At 43.7% G+C, this 20,333-nt stretch overlaps 2 protein-coding genes across 2 annotated transcripts; one reads left to right on the top strand and one right to left on the bottom strand.

Moving 5' to 3' along the window:
• Nucleotides 1-320: 320 nt before the first annotated feature.
• si:dkey-34d22.1 (discoidin, CUB and LCCL domain-containing protein 1) lies at nt 321-11,589 on the bottom strand. The gene is made up of 15 exons (XM_068569674.1): nt 11,438-11,589; nt 8,458-8,679; nt 7,508-7,645; nt 6,452-6,503; nt 6,282-6,354; nt 5,990-6,123; nt 5,853-5,890; nt 5,347-5,529; nt 4,599-4,711; nt 4,322-4,496; nt 4,126-4,218; nt 3,887-3,980; nt 3,482-3,519; nt 3,272-3,379; nt 321-1,809 (listed from the first exon to the last, which is right to left on the bottom strand). The coding sequence occupies exons 1-15, from the start codon at nt 11,538-11,540 to the stop codon at nt 1,367-1,369; spliced, it is 2,007 nt and encodes a 668-aa protein (XP_068425775.1). The 5' UTR covers nt 11,541-11,589; the 3' UTR covers nt 321-1,366.
• Nucleotides 11,590-12,779: 1,190 nt separating this feature from the next.
• Nucleotides 12,780-19,409, top strand: LOC137781685 (glucocorticoid modulatory element-binding protein 1-like). Its single transcript, XM_068570597.1, has 10 exons — nt 12,780-12,798; nt 13,971-14,112; nt 14,436-14,494; nt 14,659-14,780; nt 14,922-15,025; nt 15,559-15,743; nt 16,515-16,670; nt 18,277-18,414; nt 18,620-18,736; nt 18,824-19,409. Exons 2-10 carry the CDS (start codon nt 13,988-13,990, stop codon nt 19,396-19,398), a joined length of 1,581 nt encoding a protein of 526 aa, XP_068426698.1. The 5' UTR covers nt 12,780-12,798; nt 13,971-13,987; the 3' UTR covers nt 19,399-19,409.
• Nucleotides 19,410-20,333: the final 924 nt, after the last annotated feature.

Genomic DNA, 20,333 nt, shown 5'->3' with positions numbered 1-20,333 from the left:
TGTATATATGGATTACATAAAGGCATCAGTATTAAACTGTTGCATAATGAGTTAAAAGTTGCTGACAGTAACTTTAAGTTTTGTTGTTTTTCAGTTTTAAAAGTTGTTGCTTCAGCACTTTTTCTAGCTTAATAATAGTTCAGACTTAATATTGGTTGCCATTCTTTTATCTGTATTGTGTCCAGCTGTCTGTTTTTGCAAATCATCACTGCTACAGGCTTGATTTAAAAAAAAAAAAAAAAAAATCTTTTAACACGCAATCACACATCAGGCCAACTTCTAAAGCATTTTTCTTAATACAGTTGTTTTATTGTGCCTTAATCAGCGATGTCATCACTAATTGTGACACCACAGAGGTTGTAAAAGCATTTCTAGAAAGTTTTATTACAAATACAATTTTGAGGGTCTTTTAGTAACACTTTCAGATATAATAATGGGTCACCTGACCGTTATATATATATTAAAAAAATTGTAATAGGGAGAAGTACATTTTTCAATCTTCTTTTCCTCTTAGTGAGAACAACAGCAATGACATTTCAATTGACTTCTTTAGTAATTCAATCTGTTTATGACCTGTATTTTACATACAAGAAATCTATGAAAAAGTTTAACGAATATTGAGGCCACATTCTTTTTAATGAGGTTTTGGGTTTTGCTCAAATCATAACTCCTTGCCTGTTGTGCCTTTCTGTGTTATACTCAAATACAATCATTTATGTAAAAACAATGTTTATTTGTATCTATGAATGTTATAAATGGATGACAATGATCTGAGTGAGAACCAGCAGACACATAGTTACACAATACATTACTGTTTAAAGCTCAAGAGAGCCACCTAGTGGTTATACAAAGTCATAGCAACAATCTCAACCACTTTGTTAAAGTGTACCATATATTCATATTTTTTTTCTTTTAACAAAACATGTTGAAATATACATTATGAGGACATGTAACTTATTTAATCCACTTTTTTTTGCATTAACCTGTTAAATACACTGCATACATTGCTGTATGTATTTTCTGAAAGTGCAGTTTGTGATTAAACATTTTAATAAACAGTGTCTCTGAGGGGCAACTGACTGCACCTGCATATTCTTCGCGCATCACAAGATTCAACATTTGTGTGCATATGGCTCTCGGATCATTGTGCACAGCTGAGTCGTGCACCTTCGTATTCGCATCGTGGTCAAAGTGACTCATCACCTTCTGGTGCGTCGCTCACTGGAAGTTCAGCTCTGTCAGCATTAGTACTGTCTGGACAACGCTGTCCAGCTTAATGTCTTCTGTCCACTTCAGGTTGCTCCAGACACACATTTGAACTCAAGAAAGTCTTCGTTTTCTTCCTCCACGTCTGAGCACGCTGCGTTCATAAAGGCTCCTCATACGTGTGCTTCTGTCGTAAGGCGTCACATGACTTGGGCTCCGCGTAGACCGCGCTGATCGGCCTCGGGCCGTTGGCGTGCAGGGCGGGCGTGCAGTAGCCGTTGGACAGCATCCTGTGCGAGGGGCAGTCGTACCGAGCGTGGCCGGACGCCGTCCTGGCCCCGGCGGTCGCCGCTGGTATCGGAGGTCCGTGCGTGTTGCTGTGAACGAGCCCCGTCAACGTCTGTAGGAGGGACTCTGGGGGCTGATCGCTGAACGGGGTGGCGTATTCGGGCTCGGGGGGAAGCGGCTCGGCGTACTCGGGCAGGTTGCCAGGAGTGTCATAATGGTTGAAGGCGAAGGGGGTGGTGTAGCCCTCATCTGAGGAGGGTCTGAATGTTGAGCCAACCTTCTGTCCAATGGCCGCAATGTCGGGCTCTGCATAGTCTGGAAGGAGAAATGAATAGATCAGATTGTATTTCTATTAGTTTAAAATGCAACAGACATTGGCACGGGTGTCAGCTGCGATCACTAGTTTCAAGTTTAGTATTGAGCCAATGGCGCTGTCATTTTCTGTAGATATTGTCAGCTCTGAGCAACTGTCAACCAGTGGAGACTCCAGGAACTAACTGGGCCCAGGCAAGAAATAGTGTGGCACCAAACCAGGTGACAAACAGTTTGGTGTGTTAATTGATGAGGCTTGCTGCTGCAGTCTTGTCCAGTAAAGTGCTATCGATCTGCTCACGACACACTCCTGACAAAAATACATTTCTTTGGGAGTTTCCCCTTCAAAATGAAGTTTCATTTAATACACCATCACCAAATATGACTGTTAAAGAAGCCAGGATTGATGTAAACTCTTTCAAACCATAGGATTACCTTGAAGTACCTTTTAAAATACTGTGATAAAACTTCTAAAGTCACAGTGTCGGCCTTCCTAAGGGCAAGCGTGAACCTCTACGCACATTTCAAACAGGCATGACATAAAGCGCTTAACTTCAGCTCTCTATCTTCAAGACTCAAAATGCATATTGGAAAGAAATATCAGGCATTTGATGAGCTTTAACTCAAATACTCTGATATTCTTTTTATTTATTAATAGATGGGTATGAAAACATCAACTGTATCACACGAACTCTCGCGAGATGGTTAAGATTCGGCATTAACCTCAAATAGTCTGGCGCGAGGTTTTTGCACAGTTTCACAATTTGTCAGTTCCCGTCTACACACAGACTCTTTTAGTTTCCAGGGAAAATGCTTCTCCCCGACCTAAAAAGCAGTCTGATACTCGGCCAACGTTGAACCCCCTCGCATGACCTAGTTGGCCACCAACAACGTCTCCTCCAGTCATTCCACCAGACCCTCCACAGCAGAAGAGGCTGTGGTGCGGGAGGCCCAGACCTCACCGATGAGCCCGGCCCGCAGCGAGCCCGAGAGCGAGAGCTATTTCAATTAGAAGGGCTTTGATTGTCTTTGCTTTGACCCGCTGTCCTGTTTATCACTGGACCGCTCAGTGAAGGGCCCCCTTGCTGGGGGGAGGGGACAGAAGGGAGTCGGAGAGGGTGGGGGGGGACTGGTGGTGATGGTGGGGAGGGGTGTAAGCTGAGCGCCTTTTATCAAGCTCCAATTAAAGGGACTCTTTCAGCGAGGCTCCATGGACCAAAGAAAGGAATGCTTATGCTGTGTCTGGGTGCTGGGCTGAGCCGGCGGTGGAGGGAGGGGGAGAATGGACAACCCGTGGAGAGAGCTGTTTGCCTGTCAGGCCTGGCGTGAGCTCCTCCAACTGACCACTGAAGCCAGAGACCGTCAGAGCAGGAGGGACGGAGCAGCACTTGAGATCGCTCAGTCGACTCGGACCGGGGCAAAGACCTCGATCATAAGAGTCGCGATTCCTCCCGTGAGGTCTCACCATTGAGAGGAGGACTAGGTAGAGCATCGTGGACGTTTCGCTCCAGAGGGTAAGAGATGAGCTCCGATTGTGGGCACGAGAGACTCTTCGCCTGGAAGCTCTGACAACCTGCTTGACACATCGGAAAAAAAAAAAAACACACACACCGTCAGGCTTTTTAAGAGAGGACGGGAAAAACACTGGAAAACCATCAAAGAGCACTTGACTTACTTTTGGGTAAGGAGTACTTCATCTGTGACTCTTTTTTCCTGCGCGGAGAAGGAGATGAACACAGAGAATCTTAGTATCGCACGTCCTCGACAGAGTTTCAGTTCAACAGTGTGTGCCGTGTCTCCTGGAGCGTCCCCATCGACGCTGCAGCAGTGAGTCAGTCAATCAGACGACAGATTAAATGACAATTTATTTCAATAATTGATTAATTGGTCGAGTTATTTTCAAAAGCAAAACATTTCTTTTTAATTAGAATGAATTGAAAAAAAACAAATGCAGCAGATGAATCCATAATCAGCTCAAGCAACATGATGCAGTAATACAATAACGTTTAATTTATTATGACATTCTTATTAATTCAGAATCTATTTCAGTGAGAGTGTGTGCAAAATAAACAAAAAGTACCTTCTCTTCCACCACACTCCAGCCAACAAACAGCTAGCGCACATTATCAGCCCCAGGACCACGCCCACGGCCACTATCACGGGCTGACTGGAGCCTACAGGAACGCAAGTGTCCGAGTCAGTAATCAGTTGTCCAAGTGGGAGAGCAACGTCCAGCGTGAAAGAAGAATGCGTGAACATCATTGTGATCCGACACGAATCCGCCCTGAACTAGACGCATAGAGTAATACGAGTACACACTCAGTCTGGTCTCCACGAGCACGGGGACGTCTGTGGGAGTCGGGGTGGGGCTGGGCCGTGGGGTGCCCATGTTCACTTTGATGGGTGGAGATTCTGTTGGGACAAGCGACAGGCACATCGTAACGTCGGCAGGACGGCCCCGAAACTCACCGCTGCGCGGGTCATGTCAACGTTGAGAAGTAGTGGCGATACCCACCGGCGGGTGAGCGCGACCTTGGTGTGACCTTGGCTACAGGACAGCCCAGGACCTGCACCTGAGCCGACGCTCGGCCGTGCCAGCTCAGTGGCTGCAGCCGGACAAACCGAGCCGTCACGGGGGGTGAAAAGCTGTTGAGGACCCTGAGGTGTCCGTCGGTATAGGCCTGGAACACCTTGGGAACCCAAAAACGAGCCGAGTTACTTATTCACAGAGAACAGCAGCAGAGACTCGGGGGCCATGTGGTGAACCTCAGTGGGTATGGCACAATGCAAACCTTCTTTTCTTTGCTGAGAGCGCCTTTGTAGAGCTTCCAAGTTTTTCTGTCTTTGCTGAAAAATAGACTGAAGGACTCTATGTAGTGGTCGTTTGATCCCGTTGTTATTATGCCTGGAAAAAGTAATGATATATAACACTGTGAGACACTGCAGACATACAAATACACTGATACGCTTTGTTGAAATTTGGTAAAACAATTTCACCCAAGTTAAACATATAAAAAAGGTCATATAAAGTCTGATGAAGTTTTCTAATTGTCAATAAATTGCACAAAAAGACCAAATAGCGAGTCACCTCATTACTTTTTGACACCCTGTCGATTCCCCCGAGCTCATCGGTTCCTACTGAACTGAATCTTTAAATCCAGCTCAATTATTTCCAGCCAACGTCCGTCAAGCAGCAGCAAACACTGCATTTGTTGGGGAATATTTTCAGTGGATTAATACACATTTGGTGTGCTAGCGAGTATTTTTGGCAGGACGCAGCAAAAAAGGTGTACGTGGGATTGACTGATAATGAATTAGTGTGGCCGTGTTTATCTCACCGATGTGTTTTTAATGGAGGTCGGTGTCACAGAGGAATGCTCTCAACACGCACGCTGCTTTCAGTGGGATAAATTAATTGTTGGATTTGGTCTTTTTGTGGAATTTGTTGGCAATACAAAAACAATACAGGAACATTAAAGTGTATCACATGTTTTTAAATAGACATATTTTGCACACATATTCTGTTTTCAACACGTCTACCTGTGATCGTGCTTCTATCGCTCAGCCCCAGCTCCACCCACGGGTTCAGATCATTGCCGTCTGCGGCCCAGGGCAAGAACTCGTGGCTGGAACCCATGTTTCTGGAGGACCAGAACGTGTCGTGCTCTTTATCCCACAAAGATGAGGCGTTTAACCCAGAGACACGCAGGATGTTGTTGCAGTCTGTCCGGGTACCAAACATACTGTTTTTATACACATCCACATGAGCCACTAGACTACAGACCATGTATACTTCACTGCAGAGCTTGCAATGAATTGCATGCATCATGACATTCATTTTTTTACATCATAGCGAGGTGAGTGGACGCTTATGGATGTCAGGACGATGGCAAAAAAATAGCCTTGATAAAATTCTAAAACACAACACCACGCCATGAGTAATGAACTAGGGGAATGTAAATAATGTTCTTGCTTGTAATAAATGAGTTACAACATGTAAGAATTCTGGGTGTGCTCCTTGAAATATTGTCATTTCTTGGTCATACCTTGTCTGAAGAGCAGCTTCTTTTCCGATAACGATCCCCTGTTAAAAGAGGACCATTTAAAAAAGGGGTCAGTGCACTGACAGCCACTATCACATTCATGTAATCTCTCATTTACAACAGCACAACAGCAGACACACATTTTTGAAAGGATCCCATTGGCAAAGGTGGATTCATAAAGTGTGAGACTCCTCCAACGGTTCACAGTAACACGACCTCCCAGACTATCGGACGCAGCTCCAGCGTGGACTGCAGACTTGCACAGGACCGAGGTCTGCAACAGAGGAGACACGCGCAGCGCTGGAAGTCAGGCAGGAAGTCGAAAGCCCGGTTTATTTTCGTGCTTCCGCGCGGGAACGGATGCGCTGTGCACGCCATGCGCTGTCATAAGGTGTACAAACGCGTATAAAACTACGGAAGTGGTTCACTTACATCTCTGTAACCCTGTTCAGAGTTTCCCCAAACGTCCCCCGTGACATCCTTGCAACCAGCAGGGCAGTACACACTGAGACACAGCGGAAATACACGTGAGAAAACGCTCCAGTCTATTATATTATAGAATAAAGAAGCTATTATGGGAAATGTGGAGGGCAACCACTCACCTCAAAAGCTGCGAGCTGGAATGAGACCCTCGTTGTAAACAAGAGATGAGCTCTAGAACGACAAAACAGACGGACGTGCATTCAAATAACACTCCTGAGAACTACTTCAAACTTTCTTGACTATAGATTGGTGGACTTGAATAGAATTGTGTGGGACTCGGTAACTCAGGCTTACATAAAAACCCTCCAGGGCACTCAACCAGGCACACACTGATTCTGTGTGCGACGGTCGAGCGTGCTCCACATGTGCTGTATTAGGGGATAAGCGGTCATCGCTGTAGACGTGACTAAGCCCTTTGTTACTGTGACTTCGTCCCAGTTCACGAGTACAGTGAATGGTCCTCGTGTGGTCGCGATTCACAGACAGTGGTTTGTATGTCTGGACGTGGGCTCAGCTCCAGACACTGACGGGTTTCGTAAACAACTCGGTAAAAAAAAAACAACAGGAAACTATGATACATACTGAACCACGCTGTACAGTACAGAGATGACTTCATCCAGAGAAAAATGGAAATTATCTCTAAGTATAGACATTCAGACCGAACAAGTCCACATGGTTATTAAAATGGAACCATTGTAGGATTTTGTGATTTTTATCTGTACAATCCAGACATGTATGTGTGCACGTTGCAGTCCGCATGGGCAGAGAGTTAAAGTGTGGAGGTTTAAGAAACGCTCAATCAACAAGGGTCCAACAAACACGGGTTGGCAGTGGTGAACGGGCGAGGGAAGAGGAGGAGGAGGGAAAAAAAAGAGCTCCGGCCTCTTCGAGCGACAGACTGAAGCCCGAGGCCTCCCTCCATTCAGCCGGAGAGGGAGAAGGAGTCTCACTCCGGCTTTCTGAACAAACACGCAAGAGCAAAGATAGCGATGGAGGATGAATGCCAATAAGTAGTGACTCACAGACTCGCAAACCACACACACATCAACACGCGAGGGCAAATATTCACACAGATGGTGGTGTTAGAAGTACACCAGTGTGAACTTGTAAATGAGTAAAATTCAGAGATTGAACATTCACATACTCATTAAGCAATGGAGTCGCAGGTCTCTTACCTGGATACTGATCTGTGGCGTACGACAGCAGAAACCCTCGTCCGGAGCGGTGAGGGCCCGACGTGAACGTCACCGTCACTTCATTGCTTCCTAGTGTCACATTCCTCTGTGATGCATCCAGCTTCCCACACACTGGACCTGTGCACACGCAGACACACAAACTGCATTTGTAAAAGCACAAACAAAAAAAACAAAAAAAAACCACAAACACAAGTTGGTTTTCTGGCGGCAGAAACCACAAGTGACATTATTGAAGAGTGAAATATATCGTCGGTCCCTTATCAGCACTTATCAAGAGCTGTAACTCTGTTAGGTTCTTCATTCTGTACACATGCCATATATTGCTTCAGTCCATCCAGGGAGAGGGATCATCCTCTGTTGCTCTCCTGAAGGTTTCTTCCTTTTTCCCCCCTGTGAAAGGGTTTTTTTCTGTTTCTTTGGGGGAGTTTTTCCTGATCCGATGTGAGAGTCCCGGGACTGGGATGTCGGATGTGTACAGATTGTAAAGCCCTCTGAGGCAAATTTATAATTTGGGGCTGTACAAATTGAATGTAGATGATTTAACTGTATATGTGTGAAGGCATGCAAGAACACCTCCCCAGCAGAGAAAACGACATCACAATCACAAGTTTTTGAGGAATCCAATAGAATATATCTCTCTTCCTCATTTGGTGTCTTGTCAATGCAGTATGCCGTCGAGACACGAGCTGCTACACCTGGTTGGAGAACGTCGCAAAATCTGGAATCTGTCAATGTGTCAAAGCAACGGCACGCCTCGTGCGCAGTGTTCCATAACCACGGCTGGGAGAGCGTCGGCAATGACGCGGGATGTTAATAGTCTATCAGCTGGCGTCCCGAAAAGGAAACCAGAGCGCGCTTCTGTAATGTCTCAGTGATCACATAAAAGTCTGACGTGTTTTTTTAAAGAAAAAAAACGAACTCAAGCTTACCCAGACTGGGTTCTCCGCTCTCGCCTGTGATCACCAGAGAGCCGTTCCTGCAGCCCGGACTGCTCTCGATGTCAAAATCCCCGAACAGCAGCCGCAGCGTTCGGCCCTCCGGCACTCGGAGCCTCCAGGTGCACCAGCGGTTGCTGGGGTAGGTGCCGGGGTAGTTCTGAGAGGCCAAGGTGCCGGACTCGGTGCCCAGCGACGAATGTCCACAGCCATTGCCTGAAATGACACAAGTACGAGAGGGAGTCTGTGACGGGGGGGGGAAAAAGAGGTCGGTTCACGAGGGAGATCCAATTAGGAAAATGTTTAGAGACAGTTCATTCCAAAATGAGACGCCAACTCATTGCTCATGAAGAGGCTCTTGAAAAAAAACGGCTCCTGGATCTGAAGTAAAGAGTCATTCATTACATTGACGCTTTTATCCAAAGCAACTTACATTTTTGCTCTATACACCGTAGACAAAGCAATGGGGAACAATTAGAGGTTAAGTGTCCTGCTCAAGGACACAACGGCATGGACTAGCAGAGCTGGGGATCAAACCACCGATCCTCTGATTGAAAGACGGGCATGCTAACCACTGAACCACAGTCGCCTCATTCTTCCTGTTTCGTGTCAATACCCTGATAACAAAACAAACAAACAAACAAACCTTTTTCTCTTTTTTTACCGCTACAAAATACTAATTATAGATACTAATGTATTTTTTTGTTAGAAAAAGAAGTGAATTATGGGTATTTTTCTTCCATCTATATAAGCGTGACTTAAAAGAATCAACTGAATGTTTTATTAATAATCTGTTCATTAACTAATTTATGAATCGTCCAATCGCTTTATCTCTACGCTGAAATGTCAGTTCTGTTAACCAACAACTACTAAAGTTCACTTGTGAAACACGTAGCAGACAAAGAGCGGAGTAAGATCACATAACCGCAGACAGTTTGCTCATTGATTATCACTAAATACACAGAATATTAAGGGCTTTGTTAACCCAGCACTTCACGACAGATGAGTAATCGGTCTCTTCTGAACATGCACAGCACACCAGGGCATGTTGATACTAATAAGCGCTCGGCTCCACACACACACACACACACACACACACACACACACACACACACACACACACACACACACTGGATGTATTACAAAAGATACTCGCCTAAGAATAAAATACGACATTTTTCAAACTGTATTTAAAGATTAGCTGTTCTTGACCTTGACAAACAACCAAATAGATTAGAAGGTATTTATTTATTTGAACGTTTATTCATTGCATCCTCGGACCTGCGGTGGCTGTGACTAACGCTTTAACGGGAACACACAAATATTTAGATCCTATAGCGTCCCAGTGTGTCACAGACGAGAAGTCAATTCCCAGAGTGCTCATACAGAGAGATAAGTGCTGAGGGGGCGGCGGACTCCCCCCCCCACTCTGAAAAAAAAGTAATGACGTATTCCAAGAATGGTCAAAACATGAAAAAGGCACCAGGGTCCATCCGAGCCTACGCACCATCCCCGTCCTTGTCTTCCTTATAAGGCTCCTGCAGTGTTGAGGGGAAACAGGAGGATAACCTTCCAGTCACCCCGTGTCGCGCACACATCCTGCATCACACCAACCCCTTTCGCCCGGCTTCCCGGCAGCTCCTCGGCTCCTCGTACCGTGACCCTTTGGATGTTATTGCCCCTCCTCACGTCCCAGAAGGACTTCCCTGGAAATGCCACAGCGACAAAGTGGAAACCGCAGGTTCAACGGAGCATGGATCTGTCACCTTCCGGTGGGAGGCCACGGAGGCCGGAGGAGCCGGGGAAGTTCTGGGTGGCCGGTAATCTCCCCCCCTGATCACTGAACCTTTCTGTCTCCAGGACAATCTGTTTCTAGTTTCATTTAGAGGAGGGGGGCGGGGTGTATGTGTTTGGCTTGTTCTGACCAGTTTAGAAGGTGAATTACAGACGACTGGAGTGGAACCGGATGGCAGGATAGCAGACAGTCGATCTAAAAGCAGCCCCGCAACATTGTTTTTCCCACCCGAGGCTTTGCTGGCAGGTCTTTACAGGTCCACACTGGCAGACATCGGGAGGTTCACCTGTGCTACCTGTCACTGCATTGCCTTATCCTGTCTAGTGTGTCAATCACAAACTTAACAAGAATGTTACAACACCATTTGGCTGGAGTGTTTACCCCCACACCCGGGCCTCCGGCCAGAGCTCTATGCATGCTTGCCAGAAATAATACCCCCCAAAAAAAGTGATTCAGAATAAGTAATCGACCCCGGACTTAATCATCATCCGGTGTGAGGAAACCAAAGCTTAAGATACAGACACGAATCAACAAAAAACCATGTGCGGTATGGCTCACAGTCACTTGCATTTCTATTTGTCGATGTGGACACACAGGTTTTATGTGTGCACACAGACACACAAAACCTGTGGGAAAGGTTTGCTGCTGGCTGGGATCAGCAGGTAAACATGCACAAGGGAAGAGTATGCAAAGAATGCTCCCATGACATCACATTGTTGACCTCTGCGCCTACTTTTACGACTACATTTTGACATACTGTCTTTCGCCACTGACCTAAACAAATATAATATATAGTAAGTTTATCATAGTGCACAACATACAAGTAGAACAACGTTGACTCCTTGTGCATTGCTAGCCCAGGTGATGGCGATGCAGTTGCTGATGCTAAACGTGTTGTTAGGCAGGATGAGAAGGTTTGTTATTTTGTCACACTTCTGCCACTTTTAAACTGCTTATGTCGCGACATTGAGTTCAAGTAAACTAGCTTTGACTCCGATATTGGCTCTTCGTAACAAGGAGTAGTAGCGTTTTGAAATAAGAATAACTTCTGCTATGCAGGAAAACGACTGACAAGGTGTTTGAAAGAACAAACCTCGCGTCATATCTTATCTTATCAGAAGCGGCAACCAAAAAAAAAAAACAAAAAAAAAAAAAGGAGATTATTTTTTCTTTTCTCACCCTCCTGGCCGTCAACACCTCCGGAACAGACGCTGAAAGTGACCCAGAAAACGGCAAAAAGAGACTTCACAGCATCTCGGATGTTTTCGGACTTTGAAAGCATGATTTTCAGAAACGCTGCGTGAGAGAGTAAGGTGCGAGCCTCGACGGCTCGAGCTGCTGGCCGCAGTAAAAAAAAAAAAAAGTTGTGGGACGAAGTACTGGGTATTTACTTATTGGCCACGAGACGTGAGCTCGCCCTCCCATTGGTTCCCCGCGAGTGTCAATCAGAGAATCACAAGCATTCCATTCCCAAATAGGGGAGGGCCGATTTGTAGGTGTGGGCTGATCTGAGACCAGTCGTTTGGCTGAGTTACTAATGATTTACTCCCGTTTGCTAATATGGCAACACTGAACCTGAGTCTCAGAGCGGAATGTTTTGTCTGTAAAAGCTATTTCCATAGAAATGTATTTATTGGCTATTTTTTTAATGGCTATTTAAAAAAGGTAATATGGTTCAATCAACTTGTGTAAATATCGTGTGAACTATCAATTGAATAATTTAAATAATCATTTAATTAACTTTATATACACTATATATACTTTCATTTTCTTTATTATTATTTTTTCGTGTGAACTATCACTTTAATAATTGAAATAATAATTGACTTAACTTTATATACACTGTATATACTTGCGTTTTCTTTATTATTTATTTTTCTTGAATGAATATGTTCTGCTCTGCTATTTTTTGTATTGTATATATTAAATATTTCCCATACTTAATATCTGTGTTTACTTTGTAACTTCATCTATCTATCTATCTATCTATCTATCTATCTATCTATCTATCTATCTATCTATCTATCTATCTATCTATCTATCTATCTATCCATCCATCTCTCTCATTGCAAGTGCAAAGCCTGCCACCTGCTGGTGAAATACAGGCAACAACAAAAACACAACACTATTTTCCAACTGTTTTGACCAGCTTGTATTGCGTGACAAAACCAACAACAGTATGCCACACAAGTGGCAACTAAAACTCGTGCTGTTGAGTCTAAAACCCCACCAAGAGGGATCTGTCATTTAAAAAAATATATATATTATTAGCGACTTCTTTTGGGGGTTTAAAAAAACCGAAATGTTTCTGCAGCATACGCGGACCCAGAGCTCAAACCGAGCCGCGGCGCGCGCTCGCACTCACGAGCCGTTTGACCGATTTACACATCGCGTGCGAACTCGGCGCTTCTCGTGACAGCGGGACAGATGCTTCTCAGGCGAACGCTGCTCTGCAGGAAGTGTAGCGAGGCAGCAGCACGGCGCATGCTCTGTGTGTCTCCGACGAGCCAGAGGATGAACTACCCCCTGCTGTAAAAACGGTAAGCACAAACTATGACAATATTATTTAAAGTAGCAAGTAGAGTGTGTTAAAGGAGTTTTTTAAAAAAGGTTTTGTTTGTGCACGCGCGCTGGGATACAGGAGCGCGCGCCGTCGTATTGGGCCGGGGTGTGCGTGCTGCCGCGCCGACGGACGTCAGCTTGAGTGGGTGAAGGAGGGTGAGAAAGGCACGCAACTGTCCGTGGAGGAGTTGATCCAACAAGGGCCACTTGATACAGGGTGCGATATGTGGATCCATTCATCGCAGTGTGCTTTTTAGTGCATGGAAAGGTTGTTTGTTTTGTTTCTTTAGCATGGGGTTAACCTGACAGATAGTTCATATCACCTCAATTCCTCTCTGTGCTGTTGATATGTCGCCCAGTGTTTCTATACTGAGAGAATATTATGAGCCGAATCGTACTGAAATGAATGCAGTCACAGTTTATGAGGTATTATTATTTATTTACCAGGGTGTTTTTAAAAAAAAAAAGCCAATTCATCTGACCAGGCAGTAGGCCAGTGGACACTTTAATCACATTTGACCCATTTAAAATGAGTTTATTTCTCAACACCTATATAGCCAGTACTTGAGAACCTTACTTTAATTTAATAATCTTTTTCAGAAGTGGTGTGGATTAACTGTATAGCAGACTTAACATTATGGCAACAGACATAAAGAAATAACTAGGATTTAACGATTGCTTTATATGAATTGTAAACAATACTCCTGCAGATCATATATTTGTTCAACAGGTATTTTATTGGTGGCCTAAATGCAACAAGGTTGGACAACAGTTCTGATATTATTTGAGTTGAGAATTTCCCTCTAAAGAAAACCTTAATTTCCAATGTAGCTATTATATTACTTCACTATTTGTAGAAAGATGGCCTTATAACCCAGGTTTTAGTAAAAACTGTATAAGCCTTTGTCCCATCATCTAGGATATTAATGTGCATTCTCAACAGCAAGATAGGAAGCAAGGCCGGTCCAGGACGAGGATTATGACATTTTAAGCCCAGTAGGGATTCATTTCTATGATAGTTGCATGCCAGAAAAGACTGTTGGGGGAGGCTTCCTTTGACTTGTTGTGTGTATTAGCCAGCATCGCTGCATGCCTGTGTGTGTGATCTGGATGTTAACATGCGTGCGTGCGCGGCCCTCTCTGCGTGCAGCTCTGTGGGGAGTGGGGATGGCGGCTGCTGAGGTCACTGTGTCTTCAGGGGATCTCATGACGGTGAAGGAGGAGGAAGGGGACTCCAGTGGCATCAACCATAAGACTCAAGTCCTCCTGCACCTGCAGCCCTTCCTGCACGGGTAACATCACGGCATATGTCATTGAAGCCAGTTCAATGTTTTTCTTTTTGAGACAGAGATCCGCATTTAAACATATAAACATGTTAGCATCAGGATAATATTTTAAGAATATCTTATGACATTTTTCAACACCAATGCTGCTCATATTCAGTTTAATGAAAGCTTGAATAAAAAAATATGACGGTGAGCATTTACCTTACCAAGAAAGGTCAGATATTCAGTTGCTATTTGTATATTTTGCTGTTAAAATATGAAATATTTAACTCTCAGCTTCCATGAAATCCTTATTAGGTTGAATGTGCGCATTTTGTCGCCCTCTGCAGGATACACGATGCCATTGCTGACACTGGCACTACAGTCTTGGCTATAGAGACACATCATGGTATGTCACTCAGAGACATTTCCCTTTACTGCTGACATTAAACTACAACAGGAAAGTTCTTCTAAAGCAATCCTATTGTGTTGAGACAGAATATGAACTCATACTTTGACCGTATGCTTTGCTGTTGAGAGTATAACATCTTTTTTTTGGCTTTTGGTCGTTAGAACACAGTAAAGCAGAAGGAGAGGAGGTTGAGTATGGCTATCCCATTACATGTGGAGACAGCAGAGCGGTTCTACTATTTAAGAAGTTTGTGTGTCCTGGAATCAACGTCAGATGTGTCAAAGTAAGTTGACATAGTTGAACCTTCGTCCTGCTATATCCGTCGTATTCTCCTCTCTGCATACTTAGAACTTGTATAAACACTTTTATAAACACACACACACACACACACACACACACACACTGTGTTCTTCTTCTCTTACAGTTCAATGACCAGCTCATTAGTCCCAAGCAGTTTGTACATCTGGCAGGGAAAGCCACTCTGAAGGACTGGAAAAGGGCCATCAGACTGGGAGGGGTAATGCTCAGGTAGACTTAAATAAAACCCAAACACTATTTTTTTGTCTGTTCTGCTCCTCTGAGCTGCTGACTGATGCATGCAGTAAATCCGCACGACCTTTAATTACTTTGTTGCATCGGGGTTAAAGTGTCAGACTTGAAGTACCTCAATATAATGAAGTCAACAACGTATCTCATTCGTATAATTTGCACTTGTGTCGAGTCTGTCTGTGCCGGGGGTTTGCCAAGACATTCCAGAGGTAGTCTGTTAGGAGCATTATTATGATCGCAGGATCAAATAACACGCAAGCAAGCTGCTGAGTGAGACTTCTCACTCTTGTATCGTGTTTGCACTTGTTCTTGGCGTTACTGTGAGTCAATATGTACCGACTCAATAGCCAATATCTGCCCTTGTGATCTTTATTCCTCTGGAGGTCACATCAATGGGCTTTGTGTCAAACAAACCCCTTGAAAGCTATATTGGGATCGTTTAAGAAATTCGATCCCCACTTCGCTTGGATACTTTTGTAGTGTTCTTTTAACCTGCTTCTTTCCCCTCGCAGGAAAATGATGGACTCCGGCCAGATAGATTTCTACCAGCATGACGCCGTGTGCAGCAACACCTGCCGCAGCACTAAATTTGATGTGCTGATCAACAGCACGCGGCTTCCTTCGGGGACTTCAGTGCAGCCAAGCCCGTCATGTCTGGCTCTTGACCTTGTCGGAGGACAGGTGCCTCCCCCGACAGGTAGATTTAAGTTGGCATTTACAGCTTGACATTTTTTTTTCTCTCACATATGCCTCGGCGGCTGTTTTTTCCTTGTTATTGTTGCGGCGTTCCGTTCCGTTGACGTTGTTTGTTGTTAAGCCGCTAAACAGCTGCAGACGCAGTGAGTTCCTTTGCGTAGGCGAATGACAGGAGATCGTTTAACTCTATTCCTTTTTGTTTTTATTTTGTGCAGCTCAACGTTAAATAAAATCACAAATAAATAAACTCTGTCACACTATCACACGGTAGAAAAACGATATGCTCCTATCCCCAATACAGCCCTTTGTTTTGCAGATGCAGCCAGCATGGCGTCATTAAACCATGAAGAGGGAGTGTCAATCATTAACAGAAATGTCTTACAATATCTTTCACGTACCTTAGTTCCTACACAACGGGCATAATTCAGAAAGTAAATTATTAATAGTCCTGAAATTCCCACTTAACCAATATATACACTTGTGTCTCTAACAGTTATGATTGATATGATGCAAGCAAAAACTTTAAAGCCACCTGGTTATGATTTATCCTCAGCAATGAAACATGAATTGTCATATCTGACACATGCTAAACATAAAGAGCAGTCAGATACTGTTTGATAAACCGCTTTCCTTACTGAGCAACTACTGCACAGAAAGAAAACATAACCGTGGAGGGAAAACCAGTTGGTTTTCCTTGTCAGTCTTCCCTCTGCCTACCCATGTTCGATAGTAATCTTTATGCTCTGTATTTACAGTGTATCCTGCTTTGTAGTCATTTCAGGAGAGGCTGTGCTTGACGCAGCGGAGGTGGAGGAGCCGTTGGAGAAGAAGTTCAGTGCATCAGCAGAGTGGAGCTCTTGTCCACAAATTGCAAATTCCACAACAGCCAACGGACACGGTGCAAAGAGAAAGAGGGGTGACACACCTGGTAAGGATAGGGACGGATGCAAGAGTGCATTTTAAACAGCCTGAACACGATACGGAGAGAATATAATATGAAAAATGGATTGGCTGACAAATACAGTATATCAACTATTAAGGCTGAATCTATTAATATTTTCATTTTAAATGAAGACAGTATTATTTACTATTTATCGCGTAGTGTAATCATTGCGTAGTGAATATGTTGTGTTTAAAAGCCTTGTGATCTCGTGGTATACTGAAGTGTTGTGCTAGGCATGTGGAAGTCACGTTATAACCTCCACCGTGAACTCAGTGAAGTTGCATTTACTTCTGGTATTAACCTCTTTGTCTGCGGAGCAAGGGCCAGATGTCCTGGAGGTAAATTTGGAAAGTTTATTTGACACCTGTGTATTATTGGAGGAGACACAGGTTCAGTCCACTGACCTTCAGTCCTCCAGAGGCCATTTACGATAATCCTGGTAGATCCGAAATGTAAAATGATGAGGAAAAGAAAGGAAACATTCCGATTCAAATTTCAACTACAACTGCATGAATAATAAATGGCAAAAAACAATGACGACTGTGAATATTAACGTCGGCCCGTCGGCCCCTTGTGTCTCTTGCAGCCACCACTGCGTGACACCTCTGATGCATTGAGTCAATGAAACCTCTGCATCTGCAGTTGTGAGATGTTCTGTCATTCCTGCAGATTGACCTTAAAAAGTTGCTTACCACTAAAAAGCAGAGGGTCACATCCCTTTATATTACCGTCGTCGCCATCTGACATTTTCAAGTGCGGCTTTTTCTTGCAGGGACCTTAGCTTTGATTTAAGGGCTTCCAAAGGTGACCTGATTAGGCATTGTTCCAGCTGGACCCCAGGAGGTAAAATAGCCTCAAGTGAGCTTTTGTGGGGTAGGCAAATTGCAGCGCCTCACTTGTGTGTCACAGGGCTTAAAACAAATTGACAACTCTTAGGAAACGTACTCTGCCTAAAACTACTCTCCTCTATCTCCAGAAATGCACTTCTTTCCATTAGTGTACATTCCCGAGATAGAGAAATACATAAATTTAGCTTCAGATATAGCTGTAAATGGAATTTTGAATATTTTTCCTGGGCATATTGCATTTATCTTGACAGATATTTAAGCTAATATGAAAGTGGAAGCATTTCTTTCAAGATAAGATATCAAGCACCTCTGACATTTTATCACTGTAATATACTCAACTTCTATTCGGTTCAGTTTTTTACGAATCCCCAGTAATTTCCCGTACCTCTTTTAAAACCATATTCCTGCTCCCTCATTTCTACCTACCTCACCTATTTAACATCCTTTCTTCAAGTGTTGCACTCTTCCCATTTTCTCTATCTTGGTATATCTTTTTTCTTTGTTTCTCCAACACATTATCTCATAAATTCTACATTTCCTCTTTTGTTTGCTTTGCCTTTTCTGCCCGTTGTGCAATATCTCTTTCGCTGTCCAACGCCACAGCTCACTTGTACAAATCACCTCTGCAAAAACCACATTCTCTTTTAGTCTCTGTGGCATTATACATTATTATATGAAAAGACAAACACACAAAGAGTTTGCCACATATCATAATAATGTCCCACCTAATTGACCTTCTCTAGATGGAGTACTGAGCCTTTGGAGGGGTGTGGCCGACTCGGGGCTGATGGGGGAGGTCCTGTCTAGTCTCCAGACTGAATTATTAGCCACTCTTAATGGAGTGGAGGTTCGCAGTGAGAAGGCCAGCCTGCAGGAGACAGGTGAGGGCTCACCACTGGACTGGCCAAGAATTGCTTCAAATTCAGTAAAATGTCAGTCAAGCCAATAAAAAAAAAGTAAATCTCATTTCATAATGATTTTTAATAAAGGCTCCACCAGCTAGATCTGGTGTAAGAGAAATGTGGACTAATTTAATGGTGTATTAATCGTTGTAGTTGACTTATGATGATTTTTTTTTTTTGTCAGATGCCGTCATACTTAATTCCCTGTGTAAGATGTTTGGCCTTTTAGACTCAGTGAAGCAAGCTCTGGACCTGAAGCGCAGCCAGGACGAAGAGAACAAAATCCATAACAATGTTTATGGTGAGAAAGCTGCTGCAGGCACCGCATGGTACACAGGATGTGGTATGCCAGTGACATATATTGACTTAATATCCTGTTTTTCCTTAGTGTCGGAAGAGATTTTGGAGGAGCGGAGGAGACATGGTTGCGATGAAAGCACCTCCTGCAAAACTCTGCCCTTGAAACACCTCCGACCTCATCGTCGCAGCCCGTCAAACAGCCAGACGCACAACTTGCTGTCCCCTGTCAGAACAAGGCCGCCCCCCCAGCCGCTCTGTGTTACCGGCTTATCTGCTGCCGCTTACGCTCAGCTCACCATCAACCCTCAGCTCTTCACCCATTTCTCTGCCTCCACCGTCCAGCGTCACCATATCAGAGCCGGCAGGACGGACAAGGGCGGCCATGACGCCCCACTGAAGAGGGAGCTCGAGTTTGGTGAAACGGGGAAGCGTCGCAGGCTGGTCCAGGAGGGCGTGGAAGGAGAGGACACCTTAGACATCCACAAAGAGCATGGACAGAGGACTGTTAAGTCTCCTCTCCTTTCTCACGTTAGAAATGAGGAAAGAGAGGAGAGGGAGGGCTTGTATGTTTTTGACAAGGTGGTGATAGGAAGAAAGGCGTCAAAGAAACATAAAAGTAAGTTAGGGAGAGAAACAATCTCAAAAGGATGCTGGACTAATTAAGGGACAGTGCCCGAGAGCAGAAGATGTTTGTCAAGATGTGCTGTGTAAATATTGATACAGGTTTGTTCTTGCTTCAAGGCTGAAAATGAGCCATTCAAGAAGAGCTTTTTAGTCATGCGCTTCTAACATGTTACTCAAAACACAGTAGAGCTGACATGATGAGTCACTTCATTGATTAGTCAACTAGCAGGACATTCATGGTCCACAATTGTAATAGTAGAAGTCATTTTCTATGAAATAATCCTCAAATGCTTCTACAATGTGAATATTTTCTTACTTTTGGATTTTGGACTGTTGGTCAAACACAATTTGCAGTATTTTGTAATATGAAGCTGTTACTTTAAGATCTGGTGAATTGCAACGGGCCATGTTTTGACTATTTTATAGAATAAAAGTTTAATTGATTGTGAAAATAATTAGTTGATGTCCTAAAACACAACATATTTTGTCCACTGAATATAGTTTTAGGAACAGTACTTTATGTTAGTATTTATAAAGTTAGTTAGTATCACGACGCCTCTCAGATGTCTGTAAATATAATATTTGGTTCTATTTATGATATTTGGTGATAATATTGTCCCTCGTTTACTAGCAATTTGCAACTTTTGCAGGTCTCTGTGAAAATGTTTTCCTCACACTTTTATAACTAATTTCCCATGCTATTTGTAATTGAACATTTTGTGAGTTACAGTTGTGAATTGAATTCGATAGAATTGTTGCAGGGTTTTTACTAACATGTGATGCAAATGCATAATCTTATTTCATATTCCTTTGTTTATAAAGAAAAAACAGGACATAAATACATAATGCACATGAGTGAGATAAAAAGAGACACAAATGATCTAAAATGACCTTGTAACATAATGATCATATTCAAAATAAAAACCTTTGCGTTTGATATTTTAACAGAAGCAGCTTCTTGATAAGAATTGTAC

Source organism: Clinocottus analis, unplaced genomic scaffold (assembly GCF_023055335.1).
Source record: "Clinocottus analis isolate CAN_PGR_092001 unplaced genomic scaffold, fCliAna1.0.p SCAF_9, whole genome shotgun sequence".
NCBI classification, from domain to species: domain Eukaryota; kingdom Metazoa; phylum Chordata; class Actinopteri; order Perciformes; family Cottidae; genus Clinocottus; species Clinocottus analis.
Note: the sequence above shows the minus strand (reverse complement) of the source record. Positions and strands in the feature narration are given on the sequence as shown.